At 36.9% G+C, this 18987-nt stretch overlaps 1 protein-coding gene across 1 annotated transcript in view; it reads left to right on the top strand.

Moving 5' to 3' along the window:
* The window catches only part of AOAH (acyloxyacyl hydrolase), an 89992-nt gene extending 71299 nt beyond the window's left edge, over positions 1–18693 (top strand). The window contains exons 18-22 of the mRNA XM_088149981.1: positions 2532–2590; positions 5591–5650; positions 6857–6953; positions 12301–12377; positions 16664–18693. Of these exons, the coding sequence (XP_088006107.1) occupies positions 2532–2590; positions 5591–5650; positions 6857–6953; positions 12301–12377; positions 16664–16789 (419 nt within the window). The 3' untranslated portion in view covers positions 16790–18693. The remainder of the gene's footprint in view (positions 1–2531; positions 2591–5590; positions 5651–6856; positions 6954–12300; positions 12378–16663) is intronic.
* The last annotated feature ends 294 nt before the right edge of the window (positions 18694–18987 follow it).

Below are 18987 nucleotides of genomic sequence, written 5' to 3'. Positions count from 1 at the left end.
CTATCAGGTGACAAATTTGATGTGGGTAAAGGATTGGATAACTTTAAGAAATAATAGATTATTGACCTTAGAGGGACATGACCTGTTGTTGGGCTGGCATGCTTTCTTATGGTATAAGGGAACGAAAACACAGGGCTATTTTAGAAGGCACTATATTCGAGAGGCATTGTTTTTAAACTGGGAGAAGACAAGAAGACAATATTATTTAAAAGTTCCACAATGGATATCCACTATCGAAGCCTTTTCTTATCCAATAACATATAAAAAGGAACAAACAGTTAGATATACTGAGATATTGAATGAAAAGGGTGAACTTAAAACTATACAAGCGTTGGAAGAACAAGGTATAAAAATGAATTGGTTTTCATATTTGCAAATACAATCTAGATTCGATAAAGATTTTAAAGCAGAAGGTATCTATGATGAGCTGACTGTTTTAGATAAAATCTTGATGGGTACTGATGAAAAGGTGATCAAAAAACTTTATGGACATTTACTAGAATTTAAAATGGAGGAAGAACAGGTTAAAGAAACAATGATTGCATGGGGGAAAAATTTTGGACATGGAATTGATTTAGAGAAGTGGCGAAAACTATGGTCTCAAAACTATAAAATGACAATGTCAACTGCATATAAAGAAAACTTGTATAAGATGTTTCACAGGTGGCATTTACCCCCAGCGAGGATTGCGAGAATGTATAAGAACAAGTCTGATAAGTGTTGGAAGTGTCATCAGAAGCCCAGCACATATTGCCATATGTGGTGGACATGCCCAGAAGCTAAAAGATATTGGATTAAAATCCACACATGGCTGGAAAAAATGACAAAACAACATATAGACTTTAAACCAGAGACATTTTTACTAGGAATTATACCGGAAACATATAGTAAAGAACTGAAATATCTGATTGTAAATGTTTTGACAGCGGCTAGAATTGTATTTGCTAAGAATTGGAAGAATGAAAAAGTACCTATGCAGGAGGAAGTTATTAAGAAAATTATGGAATGTGCTGAGATGAGTAAATTGACATTTGAAATTAGAGAGCAAGAAGACAAACAATTTTATATGATATGGGATTTGTTTTATCAATGGTTGGATGAAAAGATACAGTAATGTAATAGATCAGCAAATTATATAATAGAAACTTGACAAATTGATATAAATTACTATATATATATATATATATAATCAATGGATAAAAATGATACAAATCTTATTATGAAAGCTGGTGTTATAGACTAGTAACAAATGAATAATAATTGATAACTGATAAATATATAAATATGTGTTGGATAGATGACATGAGACTCTATATAAATGGTGAGTGAAGACTATGAAAAGATGGCACAAATGATTGGTAACTGGCTGACACACGGTTTAAAATGGAAGATGGTTTTTATGTTTTTTATGCTATTGTTTGTGTTTGTTGTAAAAAATAAAAAATTTATTAAAAAAAAAGAATGCTCTTTGTACGTGTAAAATATCACATGGGTGCAGTAGTAGAACATATGGTGGCATGCAGTGCTATTTTGGACAGAATATCTATTCATTGAAGACATGTTGTGTGAATGTTTCAGGCACTTTCTCTTTCTACAGAGATAATATATAGAAGAAATCCATGAAAACCACTTTGTTCTACTCTCATTCACAAAGTGGTTGTTATCAGTGCCTTAACAATCTTACTTAGCCTGAAGTGTTGTAGATTTGCAAATAGTTTATTGCAGAGCTGAAGGGCTGCTTCAAATTGTGCTTACATTTTCAGTCCATATCAGCCATCAACAGGCACATAGAAATAAACAACATTTACACACCATTCAAAAGAGACAATAAAAAGGAAACAAAAAGATCTCTTCTCCAGCAATCAAACACCCAGATAAGCAGAGATTAACACTAGGATTAATAGCAGACACACAATCAAGCAGTAAACAACAGCTTAATCTGGGAACTACCAAGAAAAACAACTCCCCCACCAACACTGACAGGGCAAGTTTCTATATATAAACGGAAAGCAAACCCCACTCCCTTCTAGCACTGAAGATGTTACCTAAACAGGTAATGAAACGTCTGCAAGAAAACAACCAAGTTCAAAGAACCCTAAGGACTCCACATTTTCAGTCCAGAAAGAAGAAAATTTAAGTAGTATTGTTTTAATTGTATATATGGGATGTATTTTATATATATTTATAGTTTTAACCTTTTTGTAACCCGCCCAGAGTCCCCTATTGTAGGGGAGATGGGTGGGAGAGAAATCCAATTTAAAAAAAAAAAGCCATCTATGGCCACTTCCTATAACAATTTTTGCAAGTGCTGCCTCGGCAGAGTATATTGTATGATACACACACCTGCTGTCAAAATCATCACTGAACAATGATGATAATGATAGGGAGTTGATTGGAAGGCTGGTTGGCTAGTTTATTAATCCATGCATACAAATAGTATAAAGGCGTTGTCAAGCAGATTGCTTGTGTGTTTCCAGCAAGGAATATTTTAATTTTGACTGCTGTTGACTAAAAATATTTCTGTTTTTCAGGTCAGCTGAACAAAGATGTCACATATGGACAATTTTATTCTTTTCTTAGTTGTCTTCAGGTATGTCAACCAGAAATCCTCAATTATATCTGAGGCTAAAAGATGAGAAATAAGAGATGCATTCCAAGGAACTGAATTTTTGTTGGTTTGAAAGTTCATCTGTGTTAGAGTTTTGGTAGGCAACCTTCCTACTCCAGCAGCAGATGAGATTAAAATCAAGTTCTTTAGCCAATATGTGGTGGGGTATTTAGCATTCAGAAAATGAAGGCATGACTGCATGTCTGTCAGACACAAATTTTAAGTGCCCTGAAAAGAAATGCAAACCAAAATTAAAGGTTCACATTCAGGAAGCACAACATAGCACAGTTCAACACAGAAAATCACTTGTCCCTTTGCCCTTTAGCTGACATTCGAAAAACCAAAGTACTTTGCTGCTTAACTTTTATTATTAGAGCTTGCAAATCCTTTGCATTTTCGGCTGTTGGGGTAGTGTCATCGGCATAGCAGAGATTTTATGTTTCTCCCTCCAGTTTTAAAACCATACTCATCTTCTTCCAATCCAGTTTCCCTTAATATGTATTCAGCATATAGATTGAATAAATAACAGTAAAATATAACAGCCTTGTCTCACTCTTTTGGCAAACTGGAGCCAGTCTGTTTCACCATGTTCTGTCTGTGTTGTGGCTTCCTGAACTGTATATAAGTTTCTCATAAGGACAATGACATGTTGGGATTCCCATTTTTCTGAGCACATTCCATAGTTTGACGTAATCAACCCAAAGGCCTTTCAATAATCAATGAAACACATAGTGACTTCTTTTTAATATTTTTTGGCTTTCTCAATTATCCAGTGTGTATCAGCAATAATATCTCGTGTTCCTTAGCCTTTTCTAAAGCCAACATGAACATCTGGCATCTCTTTTTCCATGCAGGGCTCTAATCTGCGTTGGATGATCCTAAGCATTATTTTGCTAGCATGCGAAATTAAGGATATTGTACAATAGTTTGTATGCTTAATAGTTGCCTTTTCCCTCTTCCAGTTAGTTGGCCACTGTGTTATTCTCTGAATTTGATGACTTAGCTTAGTTAGAACCTTTATGATACTACTTCTGTTGCTTGCCATATTTCAGTGGGTATTTAATCAGTTCTTATAGCCTTCCAACTTGGTAATAGGTAAGGCTGACATGACCGGAGTGCTGATCTAACTTTATCTTCTAGCACTAGAAATTCTTGTAAGTAGGGAATATCTCCTAAGGTATCTTGGATGTTGAGCTGAGCACATCATAAATAAAATAATAAAAACTAATGTGCTCTGCTTATTTACTGCTCCTAGAAGAGTGTGTGTGATCGATTCTTTCTAGAGTCCTAGAAAATGTATGCCATGCAATACTCTAGAAGACAGTCTTGCTCCTGGGAAAACTCAAAGACAAAAGTCTCTTGAAATTTAGTCCCTAGTTAGTTAACCTTGAGGTGAAAAGTGAGTTGGGTTTACGTAGGAACTTAGCAAAATGTCCCTCCTGGATTTCCTTAGTACCAGTGAAGATATCGAGTTCCAGTTAACTAGGTGTACCTCTGATCCATCCCAGAATTCTGCAGGCTTACCTATTTAGAGTATCAGTTACATCTTGTTATTTTAATAAAGAATCAGAGTAGAAGAAAAAAGAAAAGCAAGAAAAAAGTGAAAGGTAAATTGTGGCAAAAAAGATTGCTTGAGTCACATAAACAATTTACCATGGTAGCAAAAAAACAAACAAAAGAAATTCATTGCAGGCAAGATTGGGAAACTTGAAATTGGACTACATCTAGTGCTAGAGGTCCCCACCCACACTTTGGGAAGCACTGGAAATAAATAATTAACACAGAATAATTTTACATGGAATTTAATATTTGTATTACTGTTTATACAAATTATACTAATAATTATATTTGTAACAACTTGACATAGGCTGTGAGCTAATCCCATTTTTTTTCAGGTTGGGCACTTGTGGAACTTGGAGAATGTCTTTGAGGTACCCTCACAAAGTGGCTGCTGGAAATGAAGCTTGCTCATTAACAAATGACTATCATAGAGAACATAATCTTTTACAAAACACCAATTTACTAGAAGACTGTCTTCCAGTCTCTAGCTTTCCTCTACAAGATGCTCCTAGCCTTGCTGATCTTCTCCTTCTGGCCAGGTGGACATCATTCCAAGCAAAGGGCTAGGTTGCTCCCACCCATTTTTGTTACAGGACCTATTCGGGGGCTGGTAGATTATCAGAAATAAAGTTGATGCTGAAATCTGTGGCTTTGTTTTGCAGTATATCCCCTTTGCAGGTTAAGAAAGAGTTAAATATTAAAAAATGTTAAAAGTCAGGTGAGACAGGAATCATGGTGGACACTAAGGAGAGAATCCATTGGTACCCCAGGCACAACAATGGAGATCTCAGAGTTAATGACAAAAAATTCAGTCAGGAGTGCTTGCACAACATGATGCAGAATTTTGTGGAGTGCAGATTTTTTAAAAGACATTAGCAGAAGAAAACTTTTCCCATAATGTTTTGATCTTCAGCATTTTCCTTTCTGAAATAGTGTTAGCAAGTCTTTTGGAAATAATGAGCCCCAGGGCCAGGCAAGGTGGTGAAGCCTGATGTGATGCCATCAAAGTGCATTTAGAAAAGTAGGAGGAAAGTACAGCACCATGTTAATATTTAACTTTGGCTGCCAAACCTTTTGTAGGTCATCCAGGTCTTTACTGCTAAAAACATGGGCAACATTTTGACAGAAATATTTCAATATAGTTATTGGCTGTTTGTGATACATCTATTGAAAACAAATGTTTCCCATGTATAAGCAAATCATTTGGTTAATCGTCATTCATTTGGCATTTCCTGACTGGAACTGAAAGTCTAATGCTCTGCTATTTATCTATACTTCTGATCATTTTAGGAATTGTTTTTGATGCCACTTCCAGCTGCTACTGTTCATGCTACCAGTCAGCAATTCAGTTGACTGGGTTGATCTTTTTCAACCATATATAATACTGATGCCATATTAAAACAGCATTTTCATGTTCCACAGGTTAATCAATGCAGTGGCTGGATAACTTCAAATGGCACGCTTAGGAATTTGACTACAGAGGTATGTAATATAGAAATAGTATGAATCTCTCTCACTCATCTATATAAATCTATCATCTCTCTCTCTCTCTCTCTCTTGATTCCCTTTTTTAAAAGGACAATGTTTAGACTTTTAAAAGAAGGATTGTTGTGGTGTTATTTTGCTTTTGAAAAAAGGAATGCCTAAATTTTAATATCACTAAGATTTCCTGTTTAACTCTTGGTGATTCAACAGACATACACTCATTCTAGGAGCAGAGCTTAAGCAAGTGGCAACACCTCCCCAACTTTGATCACAAAAAAAAAAAAAAAACCTGGCTTGGTTAGTGTTTAGAAGGGAGATCACCAGTACATTGAGGTTTATGGGCGAGAGAGAGTAATCCAGGAAGAAGTCTCTGGCAAACCAATTTGGTATTGCTGCCTAGACTACTTCACGGGCATGTCCATGATGCCATTAGGAACTGAGCTTGATTCAAAGTTTTTTTATATAAACATAGGATTTCAAATGGCTAGAAGCAGGATAGCCTATATTTTCTTGTTCATTGCCAGAGAAAGATTAAATTCATATCCCAAAGTTGGCCATTATGGGACAATCCACTTATGGGACTGTTCTGTCTAAGAATGAATATGAACCATAGAACAGACTTGTAGCTTTGGGTTCTCCCAGATATGTTAATTTTACTCATGCAAGGGAGTTTTGACATGGAGATCCTTGCAAATATGCTTTCCCCTTCACATATACTCAGAAGTTCATATGTTCATATGTTCCCTTGACATATGAACCATCTCTAAGTGAATTCAATGTAAAGAAGTGATTCTCAAGGGCCATTTTCAATCCAGCAATTTTGCCTGCTCTAGCCTAAAAATAATCAGAAGTAGTGGAGATGGGTTAGCGGGAGCACTGAATCTTTAGTGTTATTAACCTTGCTTTGAAAATCTGATATCTGTAAGTGAATGTTGCCACTGAAATCGAGCAGCATCTTTATAGCATACTGGTCAAAGATGTGCCAATCAGACAATTCTTTGTCAAAAGAGAGGTCAGTGTTTTGACTCAGACTATAATTGGCATATTTATATATATTTTCCTTCAGAGAAGCTAAAGTGCTCTGACAATACAAAGCTCACCTGTTGTTGGGGAGAGAGAGAGAGAGAGATACTACTCTGAAGTCTTGGCAGAGTTCTCATATCAATAAGGTAATGGCCATGTTTTATGGATTTTTTTTTCCAGAGAGCCATGCAGCTTTCCAATGTCTTGAAAGAAATAGCAAAATCTGAGAAATATGCCAATTTTGACATTTTCTACATGGATTTCCCACTGAAAGAAAGTAAGTAGACATGATCTGAATGAACAATTACTTGTTATACATCAGTAGAAAGAGGGACAATGCCTACCAGCTTAAAATAACCTTTGCCAAACTAGTGCCAAAATCCAGAGGTGTTGGACCAGAACCAGAGCTTAAGGTATCAAGTGACAGCATCAATGGGGAAGGCTGACCTAAAGGATGAATATTGATTATTATTCTCCAAGGACAAGGTTTTGGGGTGTTTAAAAGTGGCCTAAATTCACTAAGTAAATGCATGTGGATTATCCTAAAAACTTGGGTACCATTACTGGCCTGGCCTGGCTTGAACAATCAATCTGCTAACTTCATCCATGAAGAGAAGGATGGAGACTGTGATATTACTTCATTCCATGGTGAGATGGTTCTCATGCATGAACTCTGCAGTAGCAAGATCCTGTGATGGTGGGTGTTTTTAATTTTAAGAAAGGTAGGATAATTGAAAGTATAGCCCTTTAATTGTAGTGAGGTAGTCTATAAATGCAAAGGAGCCAAAGTTTGAAAAGATTATTCTTTTTACAAGGCATGTAGTTTTATTAGGGTTACTGATGTACTGGAAAGTTAGTTGAAGAAATATGTTATTTTTAGTACTTCAATTTCTATTCAGACTAGGCAAACCTTCAAGGGAGGGGCACTTCATTTCAAGAAACGTTCAAGCAAAACACTCCTTTGCTACTGCTTTGCAAAGTAACACGATTCCTTCTCTCTGCTAAGAGTGAAGAGAAGCAGCCATGTTCATAGCCCCTTGAGGCCTCCTCCAGCATTTGCAGTCTTTTTGCAGCTTTTACAAATGATGGACACCATAGTTGCTTTTGTGTTTACCTGGATTTTTGCAGCCTGGATGTGGTAGCCCTTATAACACTTCTGGAATAATTGGGATGACTCATTTTGAACAAAATGGAGTGTTTTGAGTTCAAAAAGTTTTGAATTTAAAATCTTTAACTACTGTAATGGGTAGAAGGAATAAGCTTGAGGAACAGGAGGAAGAGCTGCTACCAAGACAATGGTCAGGTAAAAGAAACCTGAGTCTGGGGCAGAACTGTAACTTGAGAAAGTGTCTCAGACAAGATCCTCCCTAGTTGTCACAAAGATAAAGGAAGGGATGGGGGAAGCGTATTCAGACTTGCAAGATTATGTTACTATAGTCTTATATTAAAAGTAGAATTAGCATGCATGACTTTGGTTTCCTAGTCTGGTCTACCTTGAAGGGCTGACATCTACCCCTACAATTCTTCAGTGGAATGGCAAGTATAAGCTTGCTACTGATTATGGATCTTTATCATTAGATGGGATGTAGGAACCCTGAATTACTTATCTTTCCTTTTACTTACTGATGCAGTCACATATTCTTTACTAATAAAGAATTACTAATGGAATAGGCACTTAACATCAAAACAATTCTGAATATCTGCTTGTGTAATAGCCTTTAACCGACTGCTGCTGAGCCGAATTATTTTGAAATGATAAACTTAAACCAAATTAGTAGGATGTGGGGAGAATTAGCACAGTTTAACTTCCCACATTGGTAAAAAAAAATCTAATCTTGCCAAAACACAACCTCTGGCAATGTTTTTCATAGCCCCCATAAGCACATTTGTAATTAAAAACTTCTGCTTAGTTGAAGTGTCAGTTGTCGAGTTTCCCTTCTACACTGCTGCTGTTCTATTCTATTCACTAGCCTATTTTTAGTTTACAGTCTTGCTAAATTCATTGCTAAACTTTTTCAGAGCCTTAGAGTATGAAATATTTAGCAGCAAGTGCAATTTTCTCACCACCTTTCAATGTTTTAACACTTGGAATTTGAATGTTCTAGCATAGATTTAAACAGAACTAGGTCCCATCAGATTTTTCAGGATGCAGTTCTGTCAGACTGAAATATGGGTGGTGCTAAGGTCCCCATAATACTGAAGCAAATATAGTTTGTTCAAAGACTAGAACTCCTCTGTTTGTCTTATAGCCCTTTACAAATCTGAGAAAAATGAAGGGAATATGTGCTTTTAAAGTCTCTGCTATGCTGCCTTTAACTTTCTTAAGTTGCAAACTTTCTTTCCTGCCTTGAATGTAAATGATGTCATTGATAATTGATACCTAACTTATGAATGACATCATTGCATCTCTATTTAGATCATGAAGGAAGCATGCATTTGCTTCATTGCAAGAAATCTGCAATAACGTTGCAAAACATTATTGTAGGAATCTGCTTCTCCTAATTGCACTCCAGAGTGAACGGATTAGTTTATCTGTGTAACAGTAGGAAAGAGACTGTTGTATTTTCAGAAATGGAGGACTAAACTTAAGTTTTTCTTCATCTAGAACTTTTAGAGAGAATCCTAGGTGCTGCCTGAAACTGTTATAGCACCTGGTGGAGCCTAATTTGAATTTTCCCCATATTTCAGTGTAAAACGATGATTATATATTGTAGCTGTATGGTCAAGGCCTTAGAGTGAGAGGTCGGAGGTCTCAAACCCCCCCAAAAATGTCTGGGTCTACACATCCTAACTATACATCCTAACCCATATCCTATACTACTTTCTGGTACAGTAAATTAAAAGGGGGTAAATGAGAAAAAATGAAATTAGTGATATATCCCCAACTCCTGACCCTGTATTGCTTAGGCATGTGGCTAGGGATATCAGCCCCTCTTCCTTTATGGAGAAATAGACCAATCCCACATGAAATAAATAGAATCAAACTTTATTTGAAAAAGAGGAAGAGAAAATATTTTTAAAAATCCATTTTGGCTTTAAGCAATCACAGACAAACATTCAGTGATAAGGAGATAGCAACACATATGTAAGAATATAAAACTGAGTTAAGATGATGTTGGTTTGCTCCTATCTGGAGGCAACTTTACAGAGACAATAGATATCAGAGACAATAAAGCTTGAATAGCTGCACACATTCAAAATATACAGTATTTCAAACCTGTTACCTATTTCATACAAACAAATGGATCATTCCAGCAGACATGCTTGCTTCCCTGGATTTTCTAGATTTTTATGGATTACAACCTTCTCTCCTTTACCTTGCCTTGGTACCCAATTTCTGTCTTTGTTTTAAAACAATAAAAACTCCACTACCCCTCTAGCAGAAGTGAGGGGCTGGGGGATCTGCTTTGTGCTATATGCTCATGATCATGCCTGAGAGAAGATGCTGATTGAGAATATCTGCCATCTGCTACCATGCAGCTGACAGTCTGGAACACTGTAAAAGCAGAGTGGCTTCACAACACATACAGATTCCAGAGCTTCAACTATGGCTGCCTTTCATTTTCCTTCCCCTTTTGGTTTGTTTGGCATCCTTTCTAATGAGGAGGTCCAGAACCTGAAAGTTTGCATACATTCTATGGTCTTCTTGTAATTTTCTGTGATCTTCAGTATTACCTTGAGATGAATTTGGGAAATTAAAATGCTTGGGAATGTCTTATATGGCTGTAGACCTCCTCATTTCTAGCTATTGTGAATACTGTCTCCTCAATGTAACCAAGCTATGCAAAGCATGATGTTGCTTGAGATATTACTCAGACAGAAAGGAGCAGAGAGTCTGGTGGGTCGGTAGTGGAAAATTCACCCAAGAAATGCTGACAACTGGAGAGTATTAAATCATCATGTTGTTATTTCTAAAGCTAGCAGGTTACTAGTCCAGGTAAGCCAAGACTAAAAGCCCTAAGATTATAATAGATCTTATATAGAGCATCAATCAATGGCAGTTTAAGCCCAACTACACGGGAGAATTGCTTTACAACTAATAAGAATGAAAGATAGCAAGAATCAAGATATACTGTAGGTATGAAAGTGTGAAGATATTACAGTCACCTTCTTTGGAATGCAATATAGCAGCCTTGAAGTACCAGCTCTCTAACTGTTATTCTAACAAGCTGACCCAGTATTTAGCTGCAAAAGAGGAGAAATAAAGAAGCAGTCACTGCCCATCCTTGAATCTGTGGTGTTTCACTAAAGACAAAAATTCTATAGGTATTTAGGTTCATTGACAGAATGTTGTCACTGCTATGGAGAATCCATCAATTAAGAATACATGACACTGGATACATATTATAAAGTTAACTACTATTATAAAGTTAACTACTAAAACATGCATAATGTTTTCTTTTGTAGATTCTTATTCCATCCCACCAAAGGGACCTTAACTTTTTAAGAAATGTATTATAGTATAAGCTTTCATGGACCAGAGTCCATCAGATGCGTGGAGTAGTAATTCTGAGAGAAAATACTATATATACATCTAAAACTGGGAAGAGGGAAACAGAAAAGAGGTTTATAAAGAAAAAAGAGCCTTTTTGGTTTTGTTTCAATAGAATAATATGGCTACTCTGGAAATATGAGAACAGATGGAGAAAATGTGGGCTGAATCTGACTAAACCAGGTTTAAATTATTTTAGGATCTATATAGTGATTGTTATGTTACCAAACAACTTTTTTTCTTCATCAGTAATGCATATGCTCAGAGTTGCATATCTAGCAGAGTAGAAATAATAGAATCAAAGGAAGATCTATTAATAATCCTTATACAGTGGTACCTCGGGTTATGAACGCCTCTGTTAACGAACTTTTCGGGTTACGACCAGCTCCGGCCGCAGAAATTTACCTCGGTTTGCGAACTCCGCCTCAGGGTACGAACAGGATATGTGGCCATTTTCCCTGCTGCCATGTGGTCGTGGCTTCCTGTGGGCAAGATCGCGGTAGCAAGGAGACGTTCGGTGAGGCTTGTGGTGTGTTTTGTGGCGTTTTGGAAGGTTTTTGGTGTGCTTGTCATAAGGTTCATACATTGAACCTTATGGGGAAATTTGCTTTGGGTTGCGACCAATTCGGGTTGCGACCAGAGTCACGGAACGGATTAAGTTCGTAACCCGAGGTACCACTGTATTCCAGAAAATTTATTAGTTCTTAGCAAATATGCAGTAATAAAAATGATGTAGCTAAATGATATATCAAAAACATATATATACTATATAATTGTCCATTTTGTTTCCAGACAGCAGTAACTTTGAACCTTGGTGCAAAATAAGACATAATATAGATGAAAGTGTTAGATCAATACTAAGAACATTTGTTACTGTGCTCATTTTAGCCTTGTTCTAGCTAGGAAATGAATGTGAATTGATCTGCCAGCAGTTTGCTGTAGGCAAATATCTTTGAGGAGTTGCCTGGAAGGAAAGTGGATTGAATATAGTATTTGCTCTGACACTGCTACACAGATAATCATAATCTTCATATATGGTAGTCATCTGCTAAAATATTGCTAGTGATGCTGTGTGAAGTTTATTGATGTTTATTCCTATAGAATATAATCTGTATAATTATTTGTTTTGCAGTTATTGTGATGTGGCAGAAAATGGGAGGAGAAATCTGGCAGCTGTTAGAACCCATGGATGGATTTCATCCTAGTCAGGTAACAGGCAAGATGGGTAGGTAGTTTTAGAACAGAAGAGAGGAATCTGTGACCTTCTAGATGTTGCTGAACTATAACTCAGAGCAAATCCAGCCATCATGATGAGGATGTTGGGACTTGATCAGCAACATCTGGAGCTCCCATTAAAACAGACAATAAGGAAAATCTAGATGTACAAGGGAAGTAATGTTTTCCATTAGTACGATAGTGCTTGGTTGCAAAACATACAATCAGACAACATATAGGATAGCTCTGCATGTTAATTAAGAGCACTTAGGATCTTTAGGATACCATTTCTTCTGATATTATGCAATTCTTTCGCTCTCTAGGAACTGTGTTTCTATAGTGTCAAATCAAAACTCATTTGCTGCCAATGGTCTATCCGCCACAATCTTTAAAGAAAAGGAAAGACAGCATTCTTGAGGCTTTCTGCCACAGAAAAGAAGGAAGGGATTTAAAAGATGTAACATTCACATAGACACACACCTGGATACACCTGTTAAATGGTTTTGGTTTACCATAGGCATTGCCTTGCTTGGGAATGGAGAACCAAGTAGAGAGATTGTTTCTGGATGGGGGGGGATATCCTTTTCTTTGCAGTGCTGGGGTACTTGTGCACACAACACTGGTCTTCAAAGGTCAGTGTTAGATGGATCCCCCAACAGTTAGAGGGATAGGAAGATAAAGGAGCATAGTGGCTAAGGGGGGACTGAGGTGGAGCTGAGGATAACAGGAGGTATAGAAAGATATTTGATGGGTGGGGGGAGGAATGTTGAACCTTCCGTGGGAAAAAGAGATAAAATAAGTGCCAATCTTTACTTCTGGCTCTACAGTCTTACCAGTGAGATACATATCTGGCTTGCTGGGCATATCAGAATCAGACTGATGCTTGTGAATGCCAGATCTGTCTGTAATAAATCCAGTTTCACCCATGATATCATGGACAAGATGACTGATCTGGCATGTGTCACCAAAACCTAGCTGGACAAGGATCATGGAGTACCCCCTCATTGAAAACTTTCTGTCCAGGTCTCAAGTACTGCTTGAGTAGGGGAAGTAGTGTGGCAATTGTGTGCCAGGGTCCTAACACTTGCAAAAGGCAGTGTTCTTCAGGTGGCTAGGCATGGGGCCATATTTGTGAGAAGCGATAAGCTGGTGGGGGGAGGGGACTGCTATTGTAACATACCCCCAGCTGCATAGCAGTGCTACACCCTGAGCTTGATTTCATTGCAGGGATGATTATGGATTTCTCCAAGCTGCTAGTCTGGATGATTTTAACCTCCTCTCTCTTGGGTCAGACTAAGCTCATAAATTCATGACCACCAATAACCATGGGCTTGTCCCAGGTCACCACAGGCTTGACCATTAGACCTAGCTTTTACCTTGTAATATGACTGGGCATTGGGGACATTTCTATCAGTCCCTTGTCATGGACAGATCACCTCATTGTGCTTATAGAATTAATTGGAACTACAAGACTCTGCAGGAAGTTGCTAATTAGTTGGCCAACCCCAGGTGTTTGATAGATCCAGTTTGGGTACCCCAGAGACATGGAGGGGAGTTCTGTTGATTGCCTAGCTAGCTTCTGGAATATAGAGGTATTCAGGACATTAGACAGGATTGCCCTTCTCTACATCTGCTAATCCCAGTCAGCTCCTTGGTTCTCTGAGTTGCACTGTAACCAAAAGGTTCCACATCTCTACAGAAATCAAGGGGAATTAGTACCATTGAATTAAAATAAATGGAAAAAGAATAAGAGCTGTCATTTTTTGGTGTCTACTACCTACCACCTAGCCAAGGAGAAAATGTGATTAACACATTCAGAAAGCAAATTGCAGATATTTTGAAGAGGCATGATATTGCAACCTGCTGGGAGACACATTGTGCCAGTCATGGCCCTTCCAGGAAATAACTGCCTTATCTCTTATGACCTATACCTCCCAAGGTAGAAGAACTGTATGATGACCTTTTTGAACTAACATATTTTATTGAAAGGTACAAGGTACAAGCTTTCATGATCTGCAGCTTTTTTCATGAGATGCATGTAGTGGCTAAAGTGATGTAGGATTTAAATTGGGATGGGAGGAAAGCAGGGAGAAGATGGGGTGGATATGCAGATATAGATTCCATGTGAAACAATTAGAAGTACCATCAATTAGCAACTGTAATGTATTAAAACCCATTGTTTGTTAAGACTTTCTGAGATAACCTGAAACCTTTTGATGTAGCCACCTCGTTTCCAATGAGTATTTGACTCTTTAGTCGTTAACATTTACTAAAGCATAAATTTGTATATTAAAACTGAATTCTATTCTTGCTTACCTTAGCTCCCCATCTCTTATAGGGTCACTGCTATTAATTAGCTACATACATTTTATAAAACTATGACTGAAATGCTTGATTGTTTTGTACATGACAGGACCACACATTTTAATAAAGAGCTACAAAATAAAATAACTATATGCTTTTAAAGAAAAACCTGATATAGCAGTGTAGAGTCTGGCAAACACGATTTGTCTTGTTTATTCTGAAGAATTATAATTGCTTTGTATGGCTAGAACACAGCTTGAGGGCCTTAGACTTCTCCTTCCAAATGACAAAAAGTATTTGTCAGAAAACTCCAAAGCTGAAAAAGCCATGTAAGAGTTACATATTTTAAAAGGTCAAGCTGAAAAGATGCCCTTATCTAACTTATAGAATTGAAACCCAAATTTAGTAAGTCATACAGGCAGTTCTATAATATGTGTGAGTGGTAGGGGGGAAGGAACAAACCTGGCAACGTGATGTCTTGATTTAGGAAGGGAAAAATAAGATTTGGTACTGGGAAACCATTTTCCATTGAAGTATGTAACTGTTTACACCGTTGCACTCCACGAGTTCCCCCCATCCCTCACAGTGTATAATAACACAAAGGACAATAACTAAAACATAAAACTAGAAGGTAGGAGTCATATACATTTTGGCAAGTCAATAAAAAATAACATTAAATAAAAATTCAAGTATACCAAATGAATCTATTCATTAAAACCAACACATCATGAACTGTCTGTTCTCACATTAAAATGTTAAGTACTCAAATAACTAATTCTTAAGAAAAGGCCTTCTATGAAGTCTGTTTTAAACAGCTTTCCTGAAAGTCAGGAGTGACAGTTCCACTCATATTTCCGGTGGAAGAAATTTCTAAAGGGTGCTGTTATGGTAAAGGATGTTTGCTAAAATAATTTGCCAAATTCCCCAATAATTGTGACAGAAGTATCACTCTTCCAGGTTTCTCCTCTCAGGATTCTCTACTGCTGATTCTCTTTCCTTGCATGCTAACCTCCTAGAGCTATTAAAGTTGTAATTATACATCTGCATCAACTCAAAAGAGGAGGCTCTTTGAATTCATTGTGGCCAATTCTTGGATTTGCTCTTGTAAATTTAGTTAGAAATTTGAAGAACAGTTTGAAGAGAGTGATGTGTGACTGATGCAGCCCTCAAAAGACCGGGCTTGGTATTCCATCCTTCAGTCACATAATCTTTGCAATTTGAATGAATTAATGATGTAAACGTTTAAATTGTGGGTCAAAAACTTCAGCTAGGAACAAATAAATATAAAAATAAATAAGTAAATACTGTTGGATGCTAAGCTTTCAGTTTTGCATTCTGATGGCTTGTTCTTCCCTTATGAGCGAAATGGGTCCGAACAACAAGCACATCTGGTAAAGAAGAGATTCACTGAGTCATATTGAGCTTATTAATATTATAGTTAAAATGTTAGGCCTTAGAAAAGCAATTTGACTTCACTTTGATGAAGAGCTTCACACCTACAGGCAATACGATTCTCTTCCTTGAGGCAGACAGGCAGCATGATTTCCCTTGCCTCACTTTGCCTCACAAGCGAGGACTTGCAAAATTCAGAAAAGGCTTTTGGTAAGTAACAGAAACACTGGAAGATAGTTTTGCACTGGACATATGCAGAAGCCTATTCTAGCATAGGGAAAGAATATGCCTGTTCTGTTCTCAGGAGCAAGGTCAGGGTTAATTTGAAAAAGCAGCTTCAAGCCTTTGTCAAAGGAAAGCACTCCCTGTGCAGATTGGCACAGCCCTAGAAGGTACAGCAATAAAGAAAAAGTTGTTTTGTATTTAATTTTGTGGCCATGCTACTGTTGCCAACTTGTCATATTTCTGTATTTTAATGACAGCTAATCTGCAAACATTTTAACATATAAAGCTATTTTGGGCATGAATTTAAAGTAACATAGAATCTACTCATCCACTTCTTTTTTTTTTTTAACTGCTTCTAGTTCGCCTCTGCGCTCGAAGCAAGAATCCTCTGGAAGAAGCTCCTCCAGGAAAGGCCTGATATTCTTGGAAAAGAAAATCCATTCAATAGTGAGATTGCAGCAATCTTTCATGGTCAGGGACACTGATATTACAAGAACGGGCAACCTTTTTCCATCGTTGCTTTCTCTTAATCTGAGCAAAAATAAAACATCTATTTTTCTTCTGCACGATTTTATCTGAACTCCTAAGAAATATATATTTCTTATATATATATATATATTTAAAACTCATTTAACAGATAGCTTAACTCATAATTCCCATGTTTTGAGTCCAAGTGTAGCACTTTATACCAAGGATAAGTGGAGGTGTAGTCGACTCACATACAACAGAAATGTACATGAAGATCCTTTCAGTTCAGAACAAGTCTTGATTGCTGAGAATGATGAGGAAGGATGGTGGTACATGACAAAGAATGGAAGGAATGGCAAGGTAAAGAGTTGAGATTTTTCAGCAGTTTCTAGCTGCCTGGTGATCACATCCTCCATCCTGGGGGATTCTTCACACATCTGGTAAACTCCAGAAACTCTTTGAATCATGTTGTACTCTGGCTTGGCTAAGCACCAGAGCATTTCCAGATGTAAGTGGCTATGAGTGAATGGTTATAGCTATTAATGTATATAAGGTAATCAATGGCATGAAAGAATAGATTAAAAGGACTGGATGACATTCAGACTATAAGACATGTGGGGAAAAACAATGTATGTCATTCAATTAAAAACCTCTATGTTCACTCAGTACCTATTTGGTTATGCAAAATATTGACACTGAAATATTATATCAGGTAAACTACAACTGTGTAGAACTTAAAGTCAAAGAGATGTTTTGGATCTTATGGCTTTGGGAACATAATGTTGCTTGCTTGCAATGTGTTTAAGCAGCTGAGATTTTTCTCAGGATTGTGCTACTGCAGCATAATGCTGGGAAGATATTTTTAGTTTAATGAGCTGCAGGCAGGTGTTAGATGTATTAGCCTATTCACCCTCAAACACCTTCCTTTCTCCAGGGATTATCTCTCCACCAGGGTTGCCATAAAGTTATTTCCTTCAGTGGCTTCAGGCTTTGCTCCTTGATATATGTAGCACCTTCAGTCCACACAGCACAAACACATCACGAATAATCTCCTTCATTGCCTAACAAATCTGCCTTTTAAACCTTTTCTCCAAAGGGCTGAGGTATCTGCTTTTAGGTGCCTTACTCAGTTTGACAAGCTTCTAGGAATCTATATCAGTTTTTCCATGGAACAAGCAGTCAGAAGCTCTAACCTTGAGACCAACTTACAAGACCCATATCCATCAGGGAGCTCACACTGCCACACTCTAATGTTCTAAATACAGTAGTTGTAGGTGTTCTGTTTAATTGACTTCTAATACACATTCTATTTAACTGGAACACTGCAGATATATCGCTTTAATGTTTCTGCTAGACATTAAATTATATGGCTTTGCCTCTCCCATTAATATTTTGTCCTACACTATCTGTGTAGCCTTTATCACCCAAAGATGCCTTTTTTAGAGTAAACAGGCAATATACTGTTCTCTAGGATTGCTTAAAAATAAAGAAATATGTGAACATCTGATTGGTCATTGTAAGAAAGAAAAAGTGCTGGACTAAGGTGGACACTTACCTGATTGGACAGGGCTATTTTTATGTAATATATTTCTAACTTTTCAGCCCATTATTCAAGCTCACCCTTAGCTTTTAGTTAGCAGTATTAAAGGCAGAATTTTTTTTTTTACTAGAAGTGCTTTAAATCTATCTAGAAAACTAGTTTTATGTCCATTTTATTAATACCCACTAAAGCCATAAAAAAATCTACTTGGCATTTTTGTTGTCCAGTATGTAATTTTGTGCAATGCTATGATATTCACATCATCAGTACAACAGTTAATTAATAATTCTGATGAAAATAAAGTTTTAAGAAACCACAAGATCTTTGAAGTGTGAAATTGCTTATTCCTTTAAGAGAATTTTCAGCTAAAATATCCTTATATTTGTTCAAATTAATGCCACTCAAGGTTTACATTTATGTATATTAACAAATTTTGGTTGTTTTTTCCCTCAGCAGGGATTAGTTCATGAAAGTTTTACATATTCATCATATATGAATAAATATGTATTTAAATAGCTCTGCTTTTCTTTGTAATCAGTTCCTTATTAGAAGAGTAAAACAAAAAGCTAGTTAATCAAATAAATTCTTGTAAAACAAAAGACTGATACAAATTCAAAACTGGATTCCTTCAAAACAGTCATGTCTTTCATAATCAGTCTTAAAATTAATTCATTA

This window comes from Python bivittatus, unplaced genomic scaffold (genome assembly GCF_059951505.1).
Source record: "Python bivittatus isolate LINGU-HERP-01145 unplaced genomic scaffold, Pbiv_v1 ctg000610_np1212, whole genome shotgun sequence".
Classification (NCBI taxonomy): Eukaryota; Metazoa; Chordata; class Lepidosauria; order Squamata; family Pythonidae; genus Python; species Python bivittatus.
The sequence above is the reverse complement of the archived record's forward strand: the minus strand, read 5'-3'. Positions and strand labels throughout refer to the sequence as shown.